The sequence below is a fragment of the Salvelinus fontinalis genome, chromosome 2 (assembly GCF_029448725.1).
Source record: "Salvelinus fontinalis isolate EN_2023a chromosome 2, ASM2944872v1, whole genome shotgun sequence".
NCBI classification, from domain to species: Eukaryota; Metazoa; Chordata; class Actinopteri; order Salmoniformes; family Salmonidae; genus Salvelinus; species Salvelinus fontinalis.
Genome location: NC_074666.1, coordinates 19,267,191 through 19,291,530, shown reverse-complemented (window position 1 = coordinate 19,291,530; position 24,340 = coordinate 19,267,191). Strand labels below are relative to the sequence as shown.

At 45.6% G+C, this 24,340-nt stretch overlaps 1 protein-coding gene across 2 annotated transcripts in view; it reads right to left on the bottom strand.

The window, feature by feature from the left end:
* LOC129813614 (phosphatidylinositol 4-kinase alpha-like) overlaps positions 1-12,299 on the bottom strand; it is a 34,942-nt gene extending 22,643 nt beyond the window's left edge. For both annotated transcript variants that reach the window (XM_055865961.1, XM_055865969.1), the window contains exons 1-20: positions 12,069-12,299; positions 6,282-6,398; positions 5,991-6,084; positions 5,731-5,892; positions 5,277-5,539; positions 4,807-4,873; positions 4,536-4,684; positions 4,370-4,435; positions 4,184-4,280; positions 3,847-4,038; positions 3,590-3,690; positions 3,124-3,383; positions 2,892-2,987; positions 2,485-2,668; positions 2,214-2,314; positions 1,939-2,107; positions 1,619-1,669; positions 1,374-1,482; positions 1,037-1,173; positions 793-926 (exon numbers count right to left, since the gene is read on the bottom strand). In XM_055865961.1, the coding sequence (XP_055721936.1) occupies positions 793-926; positions 1,037-1,173; positions 1,374-1,482; positions 1,619-1,669; positions 1,939-2,107; positions 2,214-2,314; positions 2,485-2,668; positions 2,892-2,987; positions 3,124-3,383; positions 3,590-3,690; positions 3,847-4,038; positions 4,184-4,280; positions 4,370-4,435; positions 4,536-4,684; positions 4,807-4,873; positions 5,277-5,539; positions 5,731-5,892; positions 5,991-6,084; positions 6,282-6,398; positions 12,069-12,167 (2,648 nt within the window). In that variant the 5' untranslated portion in view covers positions 12,168-12,299. The remainder of the gene's footprint in view (positions 1-792; positions 927-1,036; positions 1,174-1,373; positions 1,483-1,618; positions 1,670-1,938; positions 2,108-2,213; positions 2,315-2,484; positions 2,669-2,891; positions 2,988-3,123; positions 3,384-3,589; positions 3,691-3,846; positions 4,039-4,183; positions 4,281-4,369; positions 4,436-4,535; positions 4,685-4,806; positions 4,874-5,276; positions 5,540-5,730; positions 5,893-5,990; positions 6,085-6,281; positions 6,399-12,068) is intronic.
* Positions 12,300-24,340: the final 12,041 nt, after the last annotated feature.

The window sequence follows — 24,340 nt, the reverse complement described above, 5'->3', positions numbered from 1 at the left end:
CTGCTACACTCTAGACCAGGCCTCTCCAACTGCTACACTCTAGACCAGGCCTCTCCAACTGCTACACTCTAGACCAGGCCTCTCCAACTGCTACACTCTAGACCAGGCCTCTCCAACTGCTACACTCTAGACCAGGCCTCTCCAACTGCTACACTCTAGACCAGGCCTCTCCAACTGCTACACTCTAGACCAGGCCTCTCCAACTGCTACACTCTAGACCAGGCCTCTCCAACTGCTACACTCTAGACCAGGCCTCTCCAACTGCTACACTCTAGACCAGGCCTCTCCAACTGCTACACTCTAGACCAGGCCTCTCCAACTGCTACACTCTAGACCAGGCCTCTCCAACTGCTACACTCTAGACCAGGCCTCTCCAACTGCTACACTCTAGACCAGGCCTCTCCAACTGCTACACTCTAGACCAGGCCTCTCCAACTGCTACACTCTAGACCAGGCCTCTCCAACTGCTACACTCTAGACCAGGCCTCTCCAACTGCTACACTCTAGACCAGGCCTCTCCAACTGCTACACTCTAGACCAGGCCTCTCCAACTGCTACACTCTAGAAGTTAGGCCTCTCCAACTGCTACACTCTAGACCAGGCATCTCCAACGCCGTTCCTGGAGAGCTGCTGTTCTGAAAGCCTACACTAGAACACCTAAATAAGCTGAATTAGGTTAGTTACAACTGGGTTTGGAGCGAAAACCTGCAGCACAGTAGCTCTCCAGGAACAGGGTTGGAGAGCCCTAGTCTAGCAGGGGTGCATCTCAATAGTCCTAAGTGGTTTCCTTACCTCATGTACTCCAGCCTGTAGACAGACAGTAGGTAGGTCGACATGGCGAAGTCTAATTTGTTGATGAGAGCAGACACCTCAGGAGGAGGATCTAGCAGGTTTATAATGGTGCTCCTCAGGTCATTCAGCTCCGCCTGAAAACACACACACACACCCAGGGAACATCAGTTGTGTGTGTGTAGTAGCAAGTGTGTGTGTTTGTCTGTACAGACGTGTGTTGTGTGGGCATGCATGTGTACTGTACTGCTGTGACGGTGTCGTTCTTCAGGGCAGAGTTGTACTGTAGTTCAGAGCGTAGGGGTTCTCCACTGGGGAAGGTGAGGAGGGGAGACTTGGTGGCGATCTCACACACTCCCTCATACCACTCCTCTGGCCACAGACCTACACAACACAAAACCCTTTATAAACCTACAGACTTCTACATAGCAGGACGACTGTTAACCTGATAACTCACTCCCCTTTTATCTTTCCATCGGATGGGTATTAGTCCACCATTTCAACAATGTTTAGTCAATTCTTTATATTGTATTCCAATCCTGATTGGAATATTGTAGTACAAGTTAACATTGTTAAACAGCCACCTGATCCCTCAACAGCGAAACCCATCACCACAGAGTAGAGCCAGAAGTCTCTGAACAGCTTCTGCAGGCGAGGCTTCGCTTCCTTGATGGGCGGTAGACGCTTCGTCAGCTACACAGAGAGAGGGGGATCTAGATCAATACTAAGTGTATAGATTATATACGGAGTACTGTATAGACACTCGGGCACAGAGGCACTACTAGACAAACTGTTGAAAGTGAAAAATGTATAGAGGCAACCCACGTACCACAGCAATAACAGGAACGAGTACTCCAAGGTTTCCAGCACTGCTTGACGCCTGCAAATACAAATAATAAACAAATGTTAACAAGAAAAAAAAATGTTAACCTCTAAAGGCCGCTACACACTTCAGCCAAACAGAGCGACGGAGCGCAGTATACGGCCCGTTTCCAAACTTCAACCCCACAAAAGTACGTAGAACTAGGTGTGAAAACGACACTGCGTTTGCGTAGTTTGAATGAAGTGTGTAGGGCCCTTAACACAAGCCTGTTGTCGCTGAACTCTATAGGTCTATCAGAAGTCATGGCTACTGTAAACAAAGTTTACCTTCAGTGCAGGGCCCTTGTCAGAGGCCCTCTCGCTGGCCCTCTTTCCCTCCAGTCCCAGCTGCACAAACAGCTCCAGTAGGTTGACAAGCAACTCATCAACCATCTGCTCTGTTGCCAGGTTGGCAGCTATGTTAGCTAATGCATTGATCACAGCCAGGGAACAGTGTCTGGAACACACAAGATTAACACAGTAGTTTTTAGCAGAGTGGGTCGTGGAGCTGGCTATGGGTAGGGAATTGGGGATATGGGTAAAGGTGTAGCGGCTAAGGATACCTGTATCCATGGTCCTTGTAGTCCTTGGTGGAGTAGACCATGGAGGAGGCCTTCACACTGATCTGCTGGAACAGGTTCCACACCTCCTGGTAGATATATTGCTGTGAGGAGAGAGAAACAGATGAGTTTACTGAGAGACCAGAGGTTGATGAGTTTACTGACAGGAGAGAGAGAGAGAGAGAGAGAGGAGAGTTTACTGAGGGACATATTGCTGAGGGGAGAGGTAAAATAATTAAGTGTATACAGAATCAAGTGTGTGTGTGTGACTCACATTCCCAGTGATGACCATGCATCCCAGCTGATCTATAATGAGTACGTCTAGCTGTGACGGCGGCTGGCAGAACTTCTGCTGTAGGATCTGCAGGATGGGCTCCATGACGCGGGGCGTGTCCCTCAGAGCCACCGCGATGTGACCCAGCGCTCTGATGGTGTGGTCTGGGATCAGATGGGCCTCCCTGGGGGAGAGAGAAACAGTGCGTTGGTCAGAGGGGCTGTCAGTCATTGCCACGGACCTGGTCAGAGCATCTGTCAATCACTGCAGGAGAGTCTAACTAGCGAGATCACCTGAGGTTTCACTAGCTAACATTGACAGTTATTTCTCAGAGGTAATCCAGCCTGTCAATAAGTAAAGTAGACTAACTGGTAATATTGGGGGCTCAGGTATGAAATAATACTTACTTGTCATTCTCCTGAGAGATGTAGAGACGGTTGGACAGGCTGGCCAGGAAAGCCTCCACTATAACACTGTCCATAGTCAGACCTGCCTTCAGACACCTGAGCAGCAGAGAGAGGGGGGAGGGGCAGAGAGAGTGGGGAGGGAGGAGAAGAGAGATCGCATAATTGGTTACCACGGAGCAAACACTGCTCATATTTCTCTCCTTTTCACATACAATATTTTATCTTTCCTCACCTGCAGATGTTGTCAATGGAGATGTCTCGGAGCTGTTCATACATGGAGGGCTGGCTCTTCTTATTAGCGTGAGCACTGAACGTAGACTGGGAGTGCTCATTGGTCACATGGATCTTGATCTCTCCAGTCCCTGTGGTGTTCTGGCTGTGGTACTTGTACAGCTTGACAAGGACAGGAGAGGGGACCACCAGGAAGTCTCTGAGAGACGTGGTGACAGAGTGGGCCACCACCGGGAACCGCTCACACAGACGACCCAGACCCTACACACACACACAGGAAACATGTGAAAAGGTAGGATAATACTGGTATTATGGCATCTTATCAACACAGTATTGTGAAGACAGATGAAGACATTACAGGCCCGACCTGTATACAGCAGACGAGCAGGGGAATGTGATTAGGTAGGATAATACTGGTATTATGGCATCTTATCAACACAGTATGGTGAAGACATTACAGAACCGACCTGTAGACAGCAGACGAGCAGGGGAATGTGAGCGATGATTACTTTACTGGACGTCTTGGACTGCAGTTTCTCTGACAGCTTGGTACACAGGTTCTCAGCTCCTGATCAAATCAAAACACATGAACAACAGTTGATTTGGTGTTCAATTCAAATGAATGACCCAACGTTTTTCAACACATGGCAAATGCATTCCAAATTCACGACCTGATATTTTTCAATACATGCGCACGGATGGATAGTACACAACACACTCGTACCCTGCTCCTCAGTGACAGCCCAGACCATGAGGTCGACACAGGCAGCGTTAGCCTGGCAGCGTAGCTTCAGAGGACTCAGCTCACTGTGGAGGTGATCTACATCATGTAGGATCCTCTGCAGCTCTGACTGGCTACTACTGAACTGCTTCAGCACAAAGTCATGAACCTCTTTCACATAGCCTGTCTGCAGGTCTGGAAACACCAACATCAAGAACATGTTAGTAGCACAGTAATAAACACATGTAATAAACTGCTTCAGAATAATCAGGTCATAGCAGAGGGTTTCTGTATATTAGAGATAGTAAAGGTTAAAGTGAGAGACCAGTGTATTTGTTACCTTTCAGGTTGTACAGCGTGTCTCTGAGCATCTTGAAGATGGTCACATACAGAGGATCACTGAAGGTCCTGTAGTGCAGGTGCATACCTGGGTTCAACTAGAGGGAGAGAACACAACAAACATGATGTAACATTGAGGAGTACACAGGACAGAACTTTAATTAAAATACAGGGAAAATGAACCTACCTCCAGAAGCTCCTGCAGGGTGTTATCCAGTGTTTTCAGAAAGGATTCAGAGACAAACTGCTCAACCTGCACAAGACAAACAGAACACTCAGAAAGGAATTCTGAAAAACGATGTTCTACCCATTCTAATTCTATACTTCTATGCATTTTGATTCTATGTACTGACCATGTTGAGCAGCTGGCGTAGAACGTCCAGAGGGACGTCAAACTCTCCCTGGGCACTACCCGTAAACAGAGGAGACACAGAGAAACTAGAACTGATGGTGGAGAAGTAATAGTCTGGGTCCACAGCACTACCATCAGGGAGATAGGAGCCTGGAGAGAGAAAGAGGGAGGGGTAGAGTGAGAAAAGGTACCAGTCAAAAAAAGACACACAGGCTACTTAGTAATAAACTGAAATACTTCAGAAATATATTACCTGTCTAATATATTCTTACCTTCAAAGTACTGTGCTGAGGGGTCAGCTGGGGAGCTGGGGGTGAGTCCTGCTCTCTCTGGACTGGTCTACAGACAGAGGAACAGATCATTTTCAGACATTTCAAATAAGAGCTTCCTTTGCTCTCTAGTGGCCGGCTCTGGTAGTACGGTTCTATTCTCTGTAGTGATATAGAAATAGGAAAGGTGGAGCCCTTGCATCTTATGTTGTCTCCCTGATACCTGATGAGAATTAATGGTAGTACTATGGTGTAGTGGTAGTAGTAGTAGTAGTAGTAGAGTGCAGTGCTTCCCAACAACCATTTTTGTTGTAGGCCTGGACAAGCACATCTAAATCAACTTGTCAACTAATCATCAGGTCCTCAATTAGTTGAATCAGGAACGTCTGTCCAGGGCTACAACAAAAATGTGTGCTGTTGGGTGTACTGGAGGACCGGAGTTGGGAACCACTGGTCTAGTATAGTAATAGTGCCTGTTGTGATATGCTGGACACGGAGCTTCCTTTGCGTCTGATGGTGTCTCCCTGACAGACGGTGAGCAGCGAGGCCGGCATGATGGAGCGGAAGTCGTTGAAGGAGCGCCGTCGTGATGGGTCGACATCATTGCCAGTGGACACTGGCGGGGCTTCCGCCCGCGGAAACAGCTTGGACAACAGGGGCTCCTCCGTGTTGCTATAGCGACCAAAGGCCCGGGCCACACCCAACAAGCAGGGCACAGTGTACCTGCACAGGTATTCTTGGGAGGGAGGGATACGGGGAAACAAAGACAGGTGAAAGGCTGCCTTTTTCATTGTCATTCTGTCTCCACATACTTGTATCACAAAGTTTGTGAGGACAAGAGACAACAACTAGATAATTAACCAGTAACTAGCATATTCATTAAACACTGGTGAACATGACATGGTGGAACAGAGAGCTTGCTGGTACCTTTATCATGTTCCTCTGAGTTCAAGCAGATGTCCAGCAGGACCTGCATTATGTCCATGACGACCTCCAGGATCTGTCCTCGCAGGGTGTCATCTCGCTGGGCCACGTCTGAGAGAAGAGTGACCAGACAGAAGCAGAAGTTCTCTGCCACCGGAAGGATATCTGTAGGACAAGAAGAAAGATCGTCAACCAGTCAGAAAGGTGGAATTAGACATCATATTGACTGGTGTGAGACAAAATGCTGGCATCTCTCTCCTTACCGCGCCCTTTGTTTCCAGAGCTTTCTTCGATCCACTGGACTCTGGGAAGTCCCTTCAGCAACCCCAGCAGGTAGGGGACGATAGAGTCTTTGTGCTACAATAAAAACATAATTCACAAACCACTCGAGCAAAGGCCATTAAACAGCTAAGGGGAGTACAGAAGGTGCCATGGATAGGAGCCAATTATTGGTCCTCAGGAGGTCAGGGAACATCCATCCCGTAAAAAGCAGGATATAAATGCAACCCTTAACAGTGTCAGAGAGAAGGCCTCGCTGCTCCAGTTCAATGTACCTGTAGGTCAGACTTGACCAGGAAGATACCCAGAGCTAGGACCGCATCCCTCCTCCTCTCATCCAGCTGGAACACCCCTCGGAAGTCCACTGGACACATGCATTGGAGCTTTTGGACCTGAAACAGAGAATAAACAGCAAACAAGTGGCTTGTGGCTGACTAATCAAACCATCAGTCCTAACCTTCACAAATACCTTGCCCTGTATTAGCAGTTAGGGTGACTTCTACCAAGGCCAACTGACATTCACGAGAGGCTAACCGCTTGCCTCTGCTCCAGCTTTACAGATAAAGATAGTAAAGTACCCCTGAATTCCATGGCCTTCAGGAAAAACAACACAGAGAATCCTATACCGCATAGTAAACATGGCATTGACAGCTTGACTGCACTCCACGCGAGGAGCCAAACAACTAGCTCTTAGCATTAATTAGCTTAGCTAACGAGGATCAGCCTTTAAGCTCAGTGAGGAGGATTACAGCCTAATGTCAACTCACCACCACAGCAGAGAGAGATACAAATCCAGTGATACAATCCCACTCAGTCACACACACAGTTGAAGTCAGAAGTTTACATACACCTTAGTCAAATACATTTAAACTCAAGTTTCACAATTCCTGACATTTAATCCTAGTAAAAATTCCCTGGTTTAGGTCAGTTAGGATCACCGCTTTATTTTAAGAATGTGAAATGTCAGAATAATAGTTGAGAATTATTTATTTCAGCTTTATTTTCTTTCGTCACATTCTCAGTGGGTCAGAAGTTTACATACACTCAATTAGTATTTGGTAGCATTGCCTTTAAATTGTTTAACATGGGTCAAACGTTTAGGGTAGCCTTCCACAAGCTTCCCACAATAAGTTGGGTGAATTTTGGCCCATTCCTCCTGACAGAGCTGGTGTAACTGAGTCAGATTTATAGGCCTCCTTGCTCGCACACTCTTTTTCAGTTCTGCCCACAAATTTTCTATAGGATTGAGGTCAGGGCTTTGGGATGGCCACTCCAATACCTTGACCTTGTTGGCCGTAAGCCATTTTTACACAACTTTGGAAGTATGCTTGGGGTCATTGTCCATTTGGAAGACCCATTTTCAACCAAGCTTTAACTTCCTGACTGATGTCTTGAGATGTTGCTTCAATATATCCACATAATTTTCATCCTCATGATTCCATCTATTTTGTGAAGTGCACCAGTCCCTCCTGCAGCAAAGCACCCCCACAACATGATGCTGCCACCCCATGCTTCACGGTTGGGATGGTGTTCTTCGGCTTGCAAGCATCCCCCTTTTTCCTCCAAACATAACGATGGTCATTATGGCCAAACAGTTCTATTTTTGTTTCATCAGACCAGAGGACATTTCTCCAAAAAGTACGATATCTGTCACTATGTGCAGTTGCAAACCGTAGCCTGGCTTTTTTAATGGTGGTTTTGGAGCAGTGGCTTCTTTCTTACTGAGCGGCCTTTCAGGTTATGTCAATATAGGACTGGTTTTACTATGGATATAGATACTTTTGTACCTGTTTACTCCAGCATCTTCACAAGGTCCTTTGCTGTTGTTCTGGGATTGATTTGTCCTTTTCGCACCAAAGTACGTTAATCTCTAGGAGACCGAACACATCTCCTTCCTGAGCGGTATGACGGCTGCGTGGTCCCATGGTGTTTATACTTGCGTACTATTGTTTGTACAGATGAACGTGGTACCTTCAGGCATTTGGAAATTGCTCCCAAGGATGAACCAGACTTGTGGAGGTCTACAATATTTTTCTAAGGTGTTGGCTAATTTCTTTTGATTTTCGCATGATGTCAAGCAAAGAGGCACTAATTTGAAGGTAGGCCTTGAAATACATCCACAGGTACACCTCCAATTGGCTCAAATTATGTAAATTAGCCTATCAGAAGCTTCTAAAGCCATGACATCATTTTCTGGAATTTTCCAAGCTGTTTAAAGACAGTCAACTTATTGTATGTAAACTTCTGACCCACTGGAATTGTGATACAGTGAATAAGTTAAATAATCTGTCTGTAAACAATTGTTGGAAAACTTTCTTGTGTCACGCACAAAGCAGATGTCCTAACCGACTTGCCAAAAGTATAGTTTGTTAACAAGAAATTTGTGGAGTGGTTGAAAAACGAGTTTTAATGACCCCAACCTAAGTGTGGGTAAACTTCCAACTTCAACTGTATAATATATCATTCTAACCTCTGTGTATTAAAGTGTACAAAGTTTTCTACCCAGAATTCTGGACCTTTATGGCACAGTAGTAAGACTAGTGCACTTGCCATGGTTGCAATAGCAAGGTAATTTAATAGGATCTCTATGGTTTTATCATACCATTCTGAATGTTCGTGTAAAACGGTGCAAACATACATGCATACACAGTAGCAGTCAAAGGTTTGGATACACCTACTCATTCAAGAGTTTCTTTATTTGTACTATTTACTACATTGTAGAATAATAGTGAAGACATAAAAACTATGACAACACATATGGAATCATGTTGAAACCAAAAAAAGGGTTAAATAAAATTATATGTTATATGAGAGATTCTTCAAAGTAGCCACACTTTTCCTTGATGACAGCTTTGCACACTCTTGGCCTACTCTCAACCAGGTTCATGAGGTAGTCACCTGGAATGCATTGCAATTAACAGGTGTGCCTTCTTAAAAGTACATTTCTGGAATATCTTTCCTTCTTAATGTGTTTGAGCCAATCTTGCATACCATCCCTAGCTTGTCTTGTGACAAGCTAGGGATGGTATGCAGAAGATGTCCTTTTACCAAATAGGACTAAGTCCATATTATGGCAAGAACAGCTCAAATAAGCAAAGAGAAACAACAGTCCATCTTTACTTTAAGACATGGTCAGTCAATCCTGAAAATTTCAGGAAATTTGATTCTTCAAGTGCAGTCGCAAAAACCACCAGGCGCTATGATGGAACTGGCTCTCATGAGGACCGCCACAGGAAAGGAAGACCCAGTTACCTCTGCTGCAGAGGATACGTTCATTAGAGTTACCAGCCTCAGAAATTGCAGCCCACATAAATCCTTCACCGAGTTCAAGTAACAGACACATCTCAACATCAACTAAATCTGAATCTGGCCTTCATGGTCGAAATGCTGCAATGAAACTACTACTAAAGGACACCAATAAGAAAAAGAGACTTGCTTGGGTCAATAAACATGAGCAATGGACATTAGACTGGTGGAAATATGTCCTTTGGTCTGATGAGTCCAAATTTGACATTTTCGGTTCCAACAGCTGTGTCTTTGTGAGACGCAGAGTAGGTGAACGGCTGATCTCCACGTGTGGTTCCCATCTTGAAGCATGGAGGAGGAGGTGTGATGGTGCTTTGCTTGGGACACTGTCAGTGATTTATTTAGAATTCAAGGCACACAACCAGCATGGCTACCGCAGCATTCTGCAGCGATACGCCATCCCATCTAGGGCTGGGCAGTATACTGCTTTATTGCGATTTACCAGTATGGATGTATGGGCCATTTGAGTTTTTACTTTAACTTGTATACCAATATTTGAATGTTTGGTTTGTTAAATGTGATACGCCGTGTATAACGCCTATTTGTTTAGTTTACTTCACAACTTGAGTCATATCTCTACACTTTCTCTATGCCGTTTTCCACACAGTCATAGCCACGCCGCCTGTCACTCAAGGAGCACATTTGATGTTCCTCAACTACGGGACACTTGTGTTCAGTCTGCATGGTCAATGCAGCATATGCAACACTGTTGATGACAACAATGCAGTTGTCACTTGCTTCTTAATATAAGTCTACTAGAATTCTATAATTACACTATTAGTTTGTGTTTCTTACATCTGCAAACAGCTAGTTTGTCTTTTCTTAGCAAGTTGTTCCTAAATGCTAATCGCTAGCTAGCTAATAAAATGTACTAAGAGGAAGCATAATGATCTATACAGCCTGATAATACCAGTGATTGTGTAGACCTAAATCGGCATGTTTGTGCAACAGTATCTTCTAAATGAAAGAGTTAAACGCAAAGCAAGAATATGTTAGCTACATGAAGTAGCTTAGAGAAAACATTCAATGTAGCCAAAGATTATAGGGTCCTTTAGGAAACAACTATCAACACATTAGTACCTACCATGTCACAATAACTCCTCCCTGGCATTTTCATTCGTTGTCATGTCAAACACTGTATTAAAAAGTGCCCACTATTATATTCCAACTATATAATTAGAATATACATTCTTCCCATGATTCCAACAGTTAACCCAAGTGTTTTGCTCTAAATCGCAAGTCAAATTGCAACGTTAAGTTAAAAATAAGGCCCAGATTACTTGCCCATATTGTGCATTCCTATGTGGCAGTGTAAAAATTATCACAAATGCAGAAATTGATGAAAATTATGACTTTTTGGAGTTGAAGTCGAACAGTATAAAGCAATAAGAATGGAGAAAGATCCATTGAAATCACTTAGAACTATGTGTTGCCACCCTACGGTCACGCACTACTCAAAGAAAATTTAGAACTTTTATTATTTATTTATTTTTTATCACCCAGCCCTAATCCCATCTGGTTGCGCTTAGTGGGACTATCATTTGTTTTTCAACAGGACAATGACCCAAAACACCTCCATGCAGTGTAAGGGCTATTTGACCAAGAAGCAGAGTGATGGAATGGTGCATCAGATGACCTGGCCTCCACAGCCTCCCGACCTCAACTCAATTGAGATGGTTTGGACCGCAGAGTGAAGGAAAAGCAGCCAACAAGTGCTCAGCATATGTGGGAACTCCTTCAAGACTGTTGGAAAAGCATTCCAGGTGAAGCTGGTTGAGAGAATGCCAAGAGGGTGCAAAGCTGTCATCAAGGCAAAGGGTGGCGACTTTGAAGAATATCACATTTATTTTGATTTGTTTAACAAATTGGTTACTACATGATTCCATGTGTTATTTAATAGTTTTGATGTATTCACTATTATTCTACAATGTAGAAAATAGTAAAAATAAAGAAAAACCCTTGATGAGTAGGTGTCCAAACTTTTGACTGGTACTGTATATACAGTATATGCGTTTGTACACAATTTAAAACAGAGAGACCATTCAGAGCAACATCATTGATGACTTCCAGTTTTTGCCTAAAGTTTGACTGAAAGTTCCTTCCATACAGCTTTCCTGCAAACACCTGAATCAACATGATGTAATGTGATATAAGGCAAATTAGCAAACTGTCTGTTGAAATCATAGACCTTATGGTTGAAATACAGAATACAAAACATTCAAGTAAATAGTGACCAATCAATGACCAGAAATAAACGGGGGCGTTACCTTGGTTGAGGTTGGAGAACTAGCTAACTAATGGATATGCCAACTTCCTCATTCTGATGGAATGACAATCCACCATATATCATAATCGACAGGACAGATAGCTAAACGCGTAGTTAGTAAGTGATTTGTTACAGTTATTAAACTAGGTTGTCAGTATGTAAAACTACCTAGTTGTTGTGTCGTGTTGCGGTGTGAAATTACAAGACAATTAACTAAGGGCCTCTACTTGTGAATGAATGTCTACAGTGGCTAACATTGCTGTCCAACAGCCGTGTGCAGCTCTTGGAAAACGAATAATTAGCTAGTAGCTAATTTCGATAGCATCGCATATCACGGCCATATAACGTTAGCCACATCGAAACGTTTTTTGTAAATAATGTATATTATTCTGTGGCGATACTGTAAAAAAAGTATGTTTACGGAACCGTATAGACAACTTAACTAGCTAGCATACGCTCACTTTACGGCAACGCTAATAACATCACTCACCTTATCTATCGGCGCTGGGCGGTGTGCAGCCAAAGAGCGCGCCAGGGACAATACAGTGTTGAAATAAAAACCCCTCGTTCCTGCTCCTTTTGCAGACATGTTTATGAATCAAGACAAACTGGTAGTAAGAACATTATACACCTTTTACCGCTGCGAAGAGGACAAGCTAGCACCCAACGTTAGTGCCTACTGCCTAGCAGACGGCCGTCACTAGTTACCACAGCCACAAGTTCATAATTATGGCTAAACCCCGCCTATTTCCAATAGGGTCCCGGAGGGTCTCTATGCTGCCACCTACTGATATGTAATCTGTCAGTGCAGAGCATCTCTTAGGAAAAGTGGGGGCTTTCGAAACGAACCACATAAGAAGTGGGGGTTTCGAAAGGAGTATTTTAACACTTGAAGCGCTGGAATTCCACAACTACTAGAACCACAATGACTTGATATTTCAATTATATATTAATATTTCAAATATTTAAGTGATAATACCCGAGAAGCCGGTGAAGCCGGTGTTTGGAGGATATATTGGCATATATTGGCACGGGTGTTGTTATTGGCCGGTAAACCGTGCCAATATCTTCTCCAAACACCGGCTTCTCGGGCATTATCACATTCATTCAACGGGTTATCAACATATTAAAATAATGATTTACATATTTTCATTAAAAACGTAATTTTTATGAATTTATTCATACTATATCTTCCTTCCACAAGATATAGTCCTGGCACAAATCTAGGGTTGCTAACCTAGCCGGTTGGTCCTTCGTTCTATAGGTTCAGTTGCCAGAGTTGCGACCCAGTCGTTGTCTTTTTGTTCTGTATGAACGCGACCCAGTCGTTCATTCCGTACTGGCTGGCAACGTTCTTATCCCTTGCTAGCTAGCCAACTACAACTAACTTACATTCACGTCAAACAGTGCAGCTAGAATAACAACAAAGTAGCTGCATTTGCATTTACTCAAGCTGTTTTCTCGTGACATTTATTTGAAAACATCCATAACAATGAGTTAATGATGTGCGAATTCACCTGGCATAGAAAATGTGCTCTCTCATCAGGACACTTGTTCAGAGGATCGAGCCAACAACACAGCTAACACCATCACTTCACACGGAAGCTGGAAAGACTGCAAACTAGCTGCACTTCGTTTTGTTTTACCTGTTTTCTATTGATATTTCTTCATATAGAAATACAAATTATGCTGATTCATGATTTTGACTGGCTGAGAAAAGCTGCCTGCCTGTCTGTCTCATCCCGACTCCCGACATGTTCATTGCTATGTGACATCTGGAGATCGAATTTGAATATTGAAATAATGATGAAGAGACAGACAGCAAGGTTTATACAAATCTCCGCTGTTGAAAACTAAATGTTAGTCTAAAAGAAATGTGAGATCATGTCTAAATGCTTTTTATAGTGGAGATCAAGTTTATAAATTGCCTGGCTGGGCTGATGAGACAGTGGATTGCGGTGGTAATTTGTGGAATAGACACCGGCTGGAATGCGGTTTTAACCAATCAGCGTCCAGGATTAGACCCACATGTTGTATAATCAATAATAAATAATACATTCTAAAATGAATGCATTTTTATGTTAAAATAAATCATAACAGGCCTCACGGGTGGCGCAGTGGTCTAAGGCACTGCTTCGCAGTGCTAGCTGTGCCACCAGAGATTCTGGGTTCGCAGCCGGCCGTGACCGGGAGGCCAATGGGGCGGCGCACAATTGGCCCAGCGTCGTTAAGGAGGGTTTGGCTGGCAGGGATATCCTTGTCTCATCGCGCACTAGCGACTCCTGTGGCGGGCCGGGCGCAGTGCACGCTGACCAGCTTGCTAGGTGTACGGTGTTTCCTCCGACACATTTGTGCGGCTGGCTTTCGGGTTGGATGTGCATTGTGTCAAGAAGCAGTGCGGCTTGGTTGGGTTGTGTTTCGGAGGATGCACGGCTCTCGACCTTCGCCTCTCCCGAGTCCGTACGGCAGTTGCAGCGATGAGACAAGTAACTGGACCCCTACAAACTACAACCAATTGGATACCACGAAAAAGGGGGTAAAATATATAATAATTTAAAAAATCATAACAAACTTCAGGACACCAAATGTAAATTGTAATCATTCAGAAAATATATTGATTGATCCGGAATTGTTCTCCTAATTTGTGGAATAGACACCGGCTGGAGTGTGGTTTTAACCAATCAGCGTGCAGGATTAGACCCACCCATTGTATAATAAATAATACGTTCTAAAATTAATGCATTTTTATGTTAAAATAGTAGTTGGTGTAGTTGGTGAACCAGGCGAGGCAGTCATTTAAGAAACTAAGGCTGTTGAGTCTGTTGATAAGAATGCTGTGATTGACAGAGTCGAAAGCCTTGGCCAAGTCGATGAAGACGGTGGCACAGTATTGTCTTTTATCGATGGCGGCTATGATATCATTTAGGACCTTGAGCGTGGCTGAGGTGCACCCATGACCAGCTCGGAAACCAGATTGCATAGCGGAGAAGGTACGGTGAGATTCTAAATGGTTGGTGATCTGTTTGTTAACTTGGCTTTCAAAGACTTTAGAAAGGCAGGGTAGAATAGATATAGCTCTGTAACAGTTTGGGTCTAGTGTCACCCCCTTTGAAGAGGGGGATGACCGCGGCAGCTTTCCAATCTTTAGGGATCTCAGACGATACAAAAGAGAGGTTGAACAGGATAGTAATAGGGGTTGCAACAATTGCGTTGGATAATTTTCGAAAGAGAAGGTCCAGATTGTCTAGCCCAGCTGATTTGTAGGGGTCCAGATTTTGCAGCTCTTTCAGAACATCAGCTATCTGGATATGGGTGAAGGAGAAGCTGGGGAGGCTTGGGCAAGTTGCTGTGGGGTGTGCAGAGCTGTTGACCGAGGTAGGGGTAGCCAGGTGGAAAGCATGGCCAGCCGTAGAAAAATGCTTATTGAAATTAAATTATCGGTGGTGACAGTGTTTCCTAGCATCAGTGCAGTGGGCAGCTAGGAGGAGGTGCTCTTATTCTCCATGGACTTTACAGTGTCCCAGAACTTTTTGGAGTTTGTGCTACAGGATGCAAATTTCTGTTTAAAAAAGCTAGCCTTTTCTTTCCTAACTTCCCTGAAAAGTTGCATATCGCAGGAGCTATTCGATGCTAATGCAGTACGCAACAGGATGTTTTTGTGCTGGTCAAGGGCAGTCAGGTCTGGAGTGAACCAAGGGCTATATCTGTTATTAGTTCTACATTTTTTGAATGGGGCATGCTTATTTAAGATAGCAAAGATAGCACTTTTAAAGAATAACCAGGCATCCTCTACTGACAGAATGAGGTCAATATCCTTCCAGGATACCTGGGCCAGGTCGATTAGAAAGGCCTGCACGCTGAAGTGTTTTAGGGAGCGTTTGACAGTGATGAGGGGTGGTCGTTTGACCACGGATGTCACGCCCTGGCCTTAGTATTCTTTGTTTTCTTAATTATTTTAGTTAGGTCAGGGTGTGACATGGGGAATGTATGTGTTTTTTGTAGTGTCTAGGGTGGTTGTAAGGTTTAGGGGGTTTATTAGAGTAGTTGGGTTTATGTTTAGTATAGAAGTCTAGCTGTGTCTATGGTTGAGTGTAGGTATCTAGGAAAGTCTATGGTTGCCTGAATTGGGTCTCAATTAGAGACAGCTGGTTATTGTTGTCTCTGATTGGGAGCCATATTTAAGGCAACCATAGGCTTTAGCTGTTTGTGGGGAATTGTCTATGTTGAACGTAAGTAGTTTGTGTGTGCACTTGCGTTTGTAGCTTCACGGTCGTTTGTTGTTTTGGTTAGTTTGTGTATAGTGTTTGTTTTGTGTTTTTCCCTCTCTTACAAAATAAAGAGATGTATTTTGCATACGCTGCGCCTTGGTCCACTGTCTATCCAGAAGACGATCGTGACAGAGGACCCATTTTATTTTTTATTTTACCTTTATTTAACTTGGCAAGTCAGTTACTAGTCGGTTACTAGTCCAACGCTCTAACCACTAGGTTACCCGCCGCCCCATACTGATATAGGCAATGAGGCAGTGATCGCTGAGATCCTGGTTGAAAACAGCAGAGGTGTATTTAGAGGGCAGGTTGGTCAGGGTGATATCTATGAGGGTGCCCGTGTTTACAGATTTAGGGTTGTACCTGGTAGGTTCCATGATAATTTTTGTGAGATTGAAGGCATCTAGCTTAGATTGTAGGACGGCCGGGGTGTTAAGCATAACCCAGTTTAGGTCACCTAACAGTACAAACTCTGAAGATAAATGGGTGGCATTTAATTGACATATGGTGTCTAGGGCACAGCTGGGGGCTGAGGGGAGCCTATAACAAGCGGCAACAGTGAGAGACATATTTATGGATTTTGGTGGGGGATTTTTAAAACTAGACGCTCGAACTGTTTGGGCACAGAACTGGATAGCATCACAGAACTCTGCAGCTGAGGGAAGGACAGTGCTGAGGAAAGGACAGTGTACCGTCTAGCCATAACCCCAAGTACTTGTATGAGGTGACTACCTCAAGCTCTACAGCCTCAGAGGTAGTAATCACACCTGTGGGGAGAGGCATTCTTCTTACAAAACCACATTACCTTTATTTTGGAGGTGTTCAGAACAAGGTTAAGGGTAGAGAAAGCTTGTTGGACACTAAGAAAGCTTTGTTGTAGAGCATTTAACACAAAATCCGGGGAGGGGCCAACTGAGTATAAGACTGTATCATCTGCATATAAATGGATGAGCGAGCTTCCTACTGCCTGAGCTATGTTGTTGATGTAAATTGAGAAGAGTGTGGGGCCTAGGATTGAGCCTTGGGGTACTCCCTTGTTGACAGGCAGTGACTGAGACAGCAGATTTTTTGACTTTATTCACTGCACTCTTTGAGAGAGGTAGTTAGCAAACCAGGCCAAAGACATTTTACATTACATTTACATTTAAGTCATTTAGCAGACGCTCTTATCCAGAGCGACTTACAAATTGGTGCATTCACCTAATGACATCCAGTGGAACAGCCACTTTACAATAGTGCATCTACATCTTTTAAGGGGGGGGGGGGGGGCAGAAGGATTGCTTTATCCTATCCTAGGTATTCCTTGAAGAGGTGGGGTTTCAGGTGTCTCCGGAAGGTGGTGATTGACTCCGCTGTCCTGGCGTCGTGAGGGAGTTTGTTCCACCATTGGGGTGCCAGAGCAGCGAACAGTTTTGATTGGGCTGAGCGGGAACTGTACTTCCTCAGTGGTAGGGAGGCGAGCAGGCCAGAGGTGGATGAACGCAGTGCCCTTGTTTGGGTGTAGGGCCTGATCAGAGCCTGAAGGTACTGAGGTGCCGTTCCCCTCACAGCTCCGTAGGCAAGCACCATGGTCTTGTAGCGGATGCGAGCTTCAACTGGAAGCCAGTGGAGAGAGCGGAGGAGCGGGGTGACGTGAGAGAACTTGGGAAGGTTGAACACCAGACGGGCTGCGGCGTTCTGGATGAGTTGTAGGGGTTTGATGGCACAGGCAGGGAGCCCAGCCAACAGCGAGTTGCAGTAATCCAGACGGGAGATGACAAGTGCCTGGATTAGGACCTGCGCCGCTTCCTGTGTGAGGCAGGGTCGTACTCTGCGGATGTTGTAGAGCATGAACCTACAGGAACGGGCCACCGCCTTGATGTTAGTTGAGAACGACAGGGTGTTGTCCAGGATCACGCCAAGGTTCTTAGCGCTCTGGGAGGAGGACACAATGGAGTTGTCAACCGTGATGGCGAGATCATGGAACGGGCAGTCCTTCCCCGGGAGGAAGAGCAGCTCCGTCTTGCCGAGGTTCAGCTTGAGGTGGTGATCCGTCATCCACACTGATATGTCTGCCAGACATGCAGAGATGCGATTCGCCGCCTGGTCATCAGAAGGGGGAAAGGAGAAGATTAGTTGTGTGTCGTCTGCATAGCAATGATAGGAGAGACCATGTGAGGTTATGACAGAGCCAAGTGACTTGGTGTATAGCGAGAATAGGAGAGGGCCTAGAACAGAGCCCTGGGGGACACCAGTGGTGAGAGCGCGTGGTGAGGAGACAGATTCTCGCCACGCCACCTGGTAGGAGCGACCTGTCAGGTAGGACGCAATCCAAGCGTGGGCCGCGCCGGAGATGCCCAACTCGGAGAGGGTGGAGAGGAGGATCTGATGGTTCACAGTATCGAAGGCAGCCGATAGGTCTAGAAGGATGAGAGCAGAGGAAAGAGAGTTAGCTTTAGCAGTGCGGAGCGCCTCCGTGATACAGAGAAGAGCAGTCTCAGTTGAGTGACTAGTCTTGAAACCTGACTGATTTGGATCAAGAAGGTCATTCTGAGAGAGATAGCAGGAGAGCTGGCCAAGGACGGCACGTTCAAGAGTTTTGGAGAGAAAAGAAAGAAGGGATACTGGTCTGTAGTTGTTGACATCGGAGGGATCCAGTGTAGGTTTTTTCAGAAGGGGTGCAACTCTCGCTCTCTTGAAGACGGAAGGGACGTAGCCAGCGGTCAGGGATGAGTTGATGAGCGAGGTGAGGTAAGGGAGAAGGTCTCCGGAAATGGTCTGGAGAAGAGAGGAGGGGATAGGGTCAAGCGGGCAGGTTGTTGGGCGGCCGGCCGTCACAAGACGCGAGATTTCATCTGGAGAGAGGGGAGAGAAAGAGGTCAAAGCACAGGGTAGGGCAGTGTGAGCAGAACCAGCGGTGTCGTTTGACTTAGCAAACGAGGATCGGATGTCGTCGACCTTCTTTTCAAAATGGTTGACGAAGTCGTCTGCAGAGAGGGAGGAGGGGGGGGGAGGGGGAGGAGGATTCAGGAGGGAGGAGAAGGTGGCAAAGAGCTTCCTAGGGTTAGAGGCAGATGCTTGGAATTTAGAGTGGTAGAAAGTGGCTTTAGCAGCAGAGACAGAAGAGGAAAATGTAGAGAGGAGGGAGTGAAAGGATGCCAGGTCCGCAGGGAGGCGAGTTTTCCTCCATTTCCGCTCGGCTGCCCGGAGCCCTGTTCTGAGCCCTCAGAGACACTGAGCCCTTCTGAGCCCTCAGCCACTGCAACCTGAAAGACCCCTCAGAGACACCAATACTCCTTAGCCGGTCCACAAGAATGGAATGGTCTACCGTATCAAAAGCTACGGCCATTGCTTAGAATCAATGGCAATGGTGACGTCATTGAGGGCCTTTCAGGTTGCAGTGGCACATCCATAACCTGAGCAGAAACCAGATTGCATACCAGAGAGAATACTATAGACATCAAGAAAGACAGTCAGTTGATCATTGACAAGTTTTTCCAACACTTTTGATAAACAGGGCAAAATAGAAATAGGCCTATAAAAATTAGGATCAGCTTGATCTCCTCCTTTAGATAAAAGACGAACCGTGGCTGCCTTCCAAGCAATGGGAACCTCCCCAGAAAGGAGAGACAGGTTAAAAAGGTTGGAGATGAACGGGGACAAAATGGCGCCGTAGAGAGAACACTGTGTTCCAGCGAGCTCCCGTGGCATTCGTAAATTTATATTCTTTCATTAATCTTTGTTGATATCACAAGTTTACTGGAGAACTGAGACGAAGTAGAGACTCTGGACAGGGTGGATATTCGTATAATAAAAAGCAGTTTATTCAGAGGTAAAGATATCTGATACAAGCGTGCATGGACTCGTTCATTCAGCTCGTAAGGAACCTGCAGACAGAGCCCCGAAACATAGTGCAAATGTATTTTATACAGGTAAAAAAGTAGGTTGAGTCTGGTAGATCTGGTCTTCTGGTTGGTCCTGATGAGTTGGGCGAGTTCCACTTCAGGCTAGTATCTCTGTCCCATTGGCTCTAAGTAGAGTTCTTTGTCTTCAGAAATGTTCAGCTAAAACAGGAGATTAGGTGTGTGCGTAGATGTTCCTATTTTGACATATCTGTGTGTCTCTGTGAAATGTTCAGCTAAAACAGGAGATTTTGTGTGTGCGTAGATGTTCCTGTCTTAATCAGTGTTTATGAAAGGTTTACGTCAGCCCTCTGTCCTTGGGTGTGTGTGTCTCAGTATCTCGTGAAATGCAGACCCAAGCACCCTTTTGATCAAGGCCTTTCCTGCCTTATCAGTGTTTATGAAAGGTCTGTGCCAGCCCTCTGTCCTTGGGTGTGTGTCGGTCTCAGTATCTGCTTATGAGTTTGTGAGAAACCCTGTTTTGAAAGAAGTTAGTTATAACAACGTAATAGCAATATGCTTGTGTTATTTTAAATGGTATTTATTACATCTTCTAGCTTGAAAAAGTGGTAGAATTGGCTAAATAAGTTATCCTGCAATGAGTCTTGACGGTTATTTCTCAAAAATCTCCGACGACATGCCCAGCAGAGCTACTAAGAACTCGACCAAAACCACCATCCCTGTAGATGTGCAGGAGGAGCTAGCTTACGGTAGCGAAGCTAACACCGTTACGGATCCAGGCACAATGGACCTGGTGATTCAAAAGATGACGGACAACATTACTAAAGTGATCGATGTTAAGATAAGAACGGTCTTGGAAGCAATAGCAGGCCATTCAGCTGAATTACAGGGGGTTGTCAAACGTGTTGATGAGGCGGAAGGAAGAATTGCTACAGTGGAAGCTTCAACTACATCTATGGACGCTAAGATGAAAGCACTTGAAAAACAGGTGCGCGAAATGGCGGAGCACATTGACGACTTGGATAATCGAGGACGCAGATGCAATATTCGGGTTGTGGGACTCCCGGAAAATTCTGAAGGGACACATTCAGTAAAAAATTTTGAGGAATGGATCCCTGACTACTTACAAATGGACACTAAGGCTGGTCGTGTGAAGCTGGACAGAGCCCATCGCTCTCAAGCACCGATACCCGGTCCCAACCAGCACCCACGGCCAGTGGTTATAAAGTTCCACAACTTCACCGACAAGCAGCGCGTTATGGATGCGGCTAGAAACATCGGCTCTGACGGTATTTTTTTTATTTTTTATTTTTTCACCTTTATTTAACCAGGTAGGCTAGTTGAGAACAAGTTCTCATTTGCAACTGCGACCTGGCCAAGATAAAGCATAGCAGTGTGAACAGACAACAACACAGAGTTACACATGGAGTAAACAATAAACAAGTCAATAACATGGTAGAAAAAAAGAGAATCTATATACAATGTGTGCAAAAGGCATGAGGTAGGCAATAAATCGAATAATTACAATTTAGCAGATTAACACTGGAGTGATAAATCATCAGATGATCATGTGCAAGAAGAGATACTGGTGTGCAAAAGAGCAGAAAAGTAAATAAATAAAAGCAGTATGGGGGGTGAGGTAGGTAAATTGGGTGGGTAGTTTACAGATGGACTATGTACAGCTGCAGCGATCGGTTAGCTGCTCGGATAGCAGATTTTTGAAGTTGTTGAGGGAGATAAAAGTCTCCAACTTCAGAGATTTTTGCAATTCGTTCCAGTCGCAGGCAGCAGAGAACTGGAAGGAAAGGCGTCCAAATGAGGTTTTGGCTTTAGGGATGATCAGTGAGATGCACCTGCTGGAGCGCGTGCTACGGGTGGGTGTAGCCATCGTGACCAGTGAACTGAGATAAGGCGGCACTTTACCTAGCATAGCCTTGTAGATGACCTGGAGCCAGTGGGTCTGACGACGAACATGTAGCGAGGGCCAGCCGACTAGGGCATACAGGTCGCAGTGGTGGGTCGTATAAGGTGCTTTAGTAACAAAACGGATGGCACTGTGATAAACTGCATCCAGTTTGCTGAGTAGAGTATTGGAAGCTATTTTGTAGATGACATCGCCGAAGTCGAGGATCGGTAGGATAGTCAGTTTTACTAGGGTAAGTTTGGCGGCGTGAGTGAAGGAGGCTTTGTTGCGGAATAGAAAGCCGATTCTAGATTTGATTTTGGATTGGAGATGTTTGATATGAGTCTGGAAGGAGAGTTTGCAGTCTAGCCAGACACCTAGGTACTTATAGATGTCCACATATTCTAGGTCGGAACCGTCCAGGGTGGTGATGCTAGTCGGGCGTGCTGGTGCAGGCAGCGAACGGTTGAAAAGCATGCATTTGGTTTTACTAGCGTTTAAGAGCATTTGGAGGCCACGGAAGGAGTGTTGTATGGCATTGAAGCTCGTTTGGAGGTTAGATAGCACAGTGTCCAAGGAAGGGCCGGAAGTATACAGAATGGTGTCGTCTGCGTAGAGGTGGATCAGGGAATCGCCCGCAGCAAGAGCAACATCATTGATGTATACAGAGAAAAGAGTCGGCCCGAGAATTGAACCCTGTGGTACCCCCACAGAGGCTGCCAGAGGACCGGACAACATGCCCTCCGATTTGACACACTGAACTCTGTCTGCAAAGTAGTTGGTGAACCAGGCAAGGCAGTCATTAGAAAAACCGAGGCTACTGAGTCTGCCGATAAGAATATGGTGATTGACAGAGTCGAAAGCCTTGGCCAGGTCGACGAAGACGGCTGCACAGTAATGTCTTTTATCGATGGCGGTTATGACATCGTTTAGTACCTTGAGCGTGGCTGAGGTGCACCCGTGATCGGCTCGGAAACCGGATTGCACAGCGGAGAAGGTACGGTGGGATTCGAGATGGTCAGTGATCTGTTTGTTGACTTGGCTTTCGAAGACCTTAGATAGGCAGGGCAGGATGGATATAGGTCTGTAACAGTTTGGGTCCAGGGTGTCTCCCCCTTTGAAGAGGGGGATGACCGCGGCAGGTTTCCTATCCTTGGGGATCTCAGATGATACGAAGGAGAGGTTGAACAGGCTGGTAATAGGGGGTGCGACAATGGCGTCGGACAGTTTCAGAAATAGGGGATCCAGATTGTCAAGCCCAGCTGATTTGTATGGGTCCAGGTTTTTCAGCTCTTTCAGAACATCTGCTATCTGGATATGGGTAAAGGAGAAGCTGGGGAGGCTTGGGCGAGTAGCAGCGGGGGGGGCGGGGCTGTTGGCCAAGGTTGGAGTCGCCAGGAGGAAGGCATGGCCGGCCATTGAGAAATGTTTGTTGAAGTTTTCGATTATCACGGACTTATCAGTGGTGATCGTGTTACCTAGCCTCAGTGCAGTGGGCAGCTGGGAGGAGGTGCTCTTGTTTTCCATGGACTTTACAGTATCCCAGAACTTTTTGGAGTTAGAGCTACAGGATGCAAATTTCTGCTTGAAAAAGCTGGCCTTTGCTTTCCTGACTGACTGCGTGTATTGGTTCCTGACTTCCCTGAACAGTTGCATATCGCGGGGGCTCTTCGATGCTATTGCAGTTCGCCACAGGATGTTTTTGTGCTGGTCGAGGGCAGTCAGGTCTGGAGTGAACCAAGGGCTATATCTGTTCTTGGTTCTGCATTTTTTTGAACGGAGCATGCTTGTCTAATATGGTGAGGAAGTAACTTTTAAAGAATGACCAGGCATCCTCAACTGACGGGATGAAGTCAATATCCTTCCAGGGTACCCGGGCCAGGTCGATTAGAAAGGCCTGCTCGCAGAAGTGTTTTAGGGAGCGTTTGACAGTGATGAGGGGTGGTCGTTTGACCGCGGACCCGTGGCGGATACAGGCAATGAGGCAGTGATCGCTGAGATCTTGATTGAAGACAGCAGAGGTGTATTTGGAGGGCAAGTTGGTCAGGATAATGTCTATTAGGGTGCCCATGTTTACGGATTTAGGGTTGTACCTGGTGGGTTCCTTGATGATTTGTGTGAGATTGAGGGCATCAAGCTTAGATTGTAGGACTGCCGGGGTGTTAAGCATATCCCAGTTTAGGTCACCTAACAGAACAAACTCTGAAGCTAGATGGGGAGCGATCAATTCACAGATGGTGTCCAGGGCACAGCTGGGAGCTGAGGGGGGTCGGTAGCAGTGAGAGACTTATTTCTGGAGAGATTAATTTTTAAAATTAGAAGTTCGAACTGTTTGGGCATAGACCTGGAAAGTATGACAGAACTTTGCAGGCTATCTCTGCAGTAGATTGCAACTCCTCCCCCTTTGGCAGTTCTAACTTGACGGAAAGTGTTATAGTTGGGTATGGAAATCTCAGAATTTTTGGTGGCCTTCCTAAGCCAGGATTCAGACACGGCAAGGACATCAGGGTTGGCAGAGTGTGCTAAAGCGGTGAGTAATACAAACTTAGGGAGGAGGCTTCTGATGTTGACATGCATGAGGCCAAGGCATTTTCGATCACAGAAGTCAACAAATGAGGGTGCCTGGGGACATGCAGGGCCTGGGTTTACCTCCACATCACCCGAGGAACAGAGGAGTAGTAGGATGAGGGTGCAGCTAAAGGCTATCAAAAATGGTCGCCTAGAGCGTTTGGGGACAAGGAATAAAAGG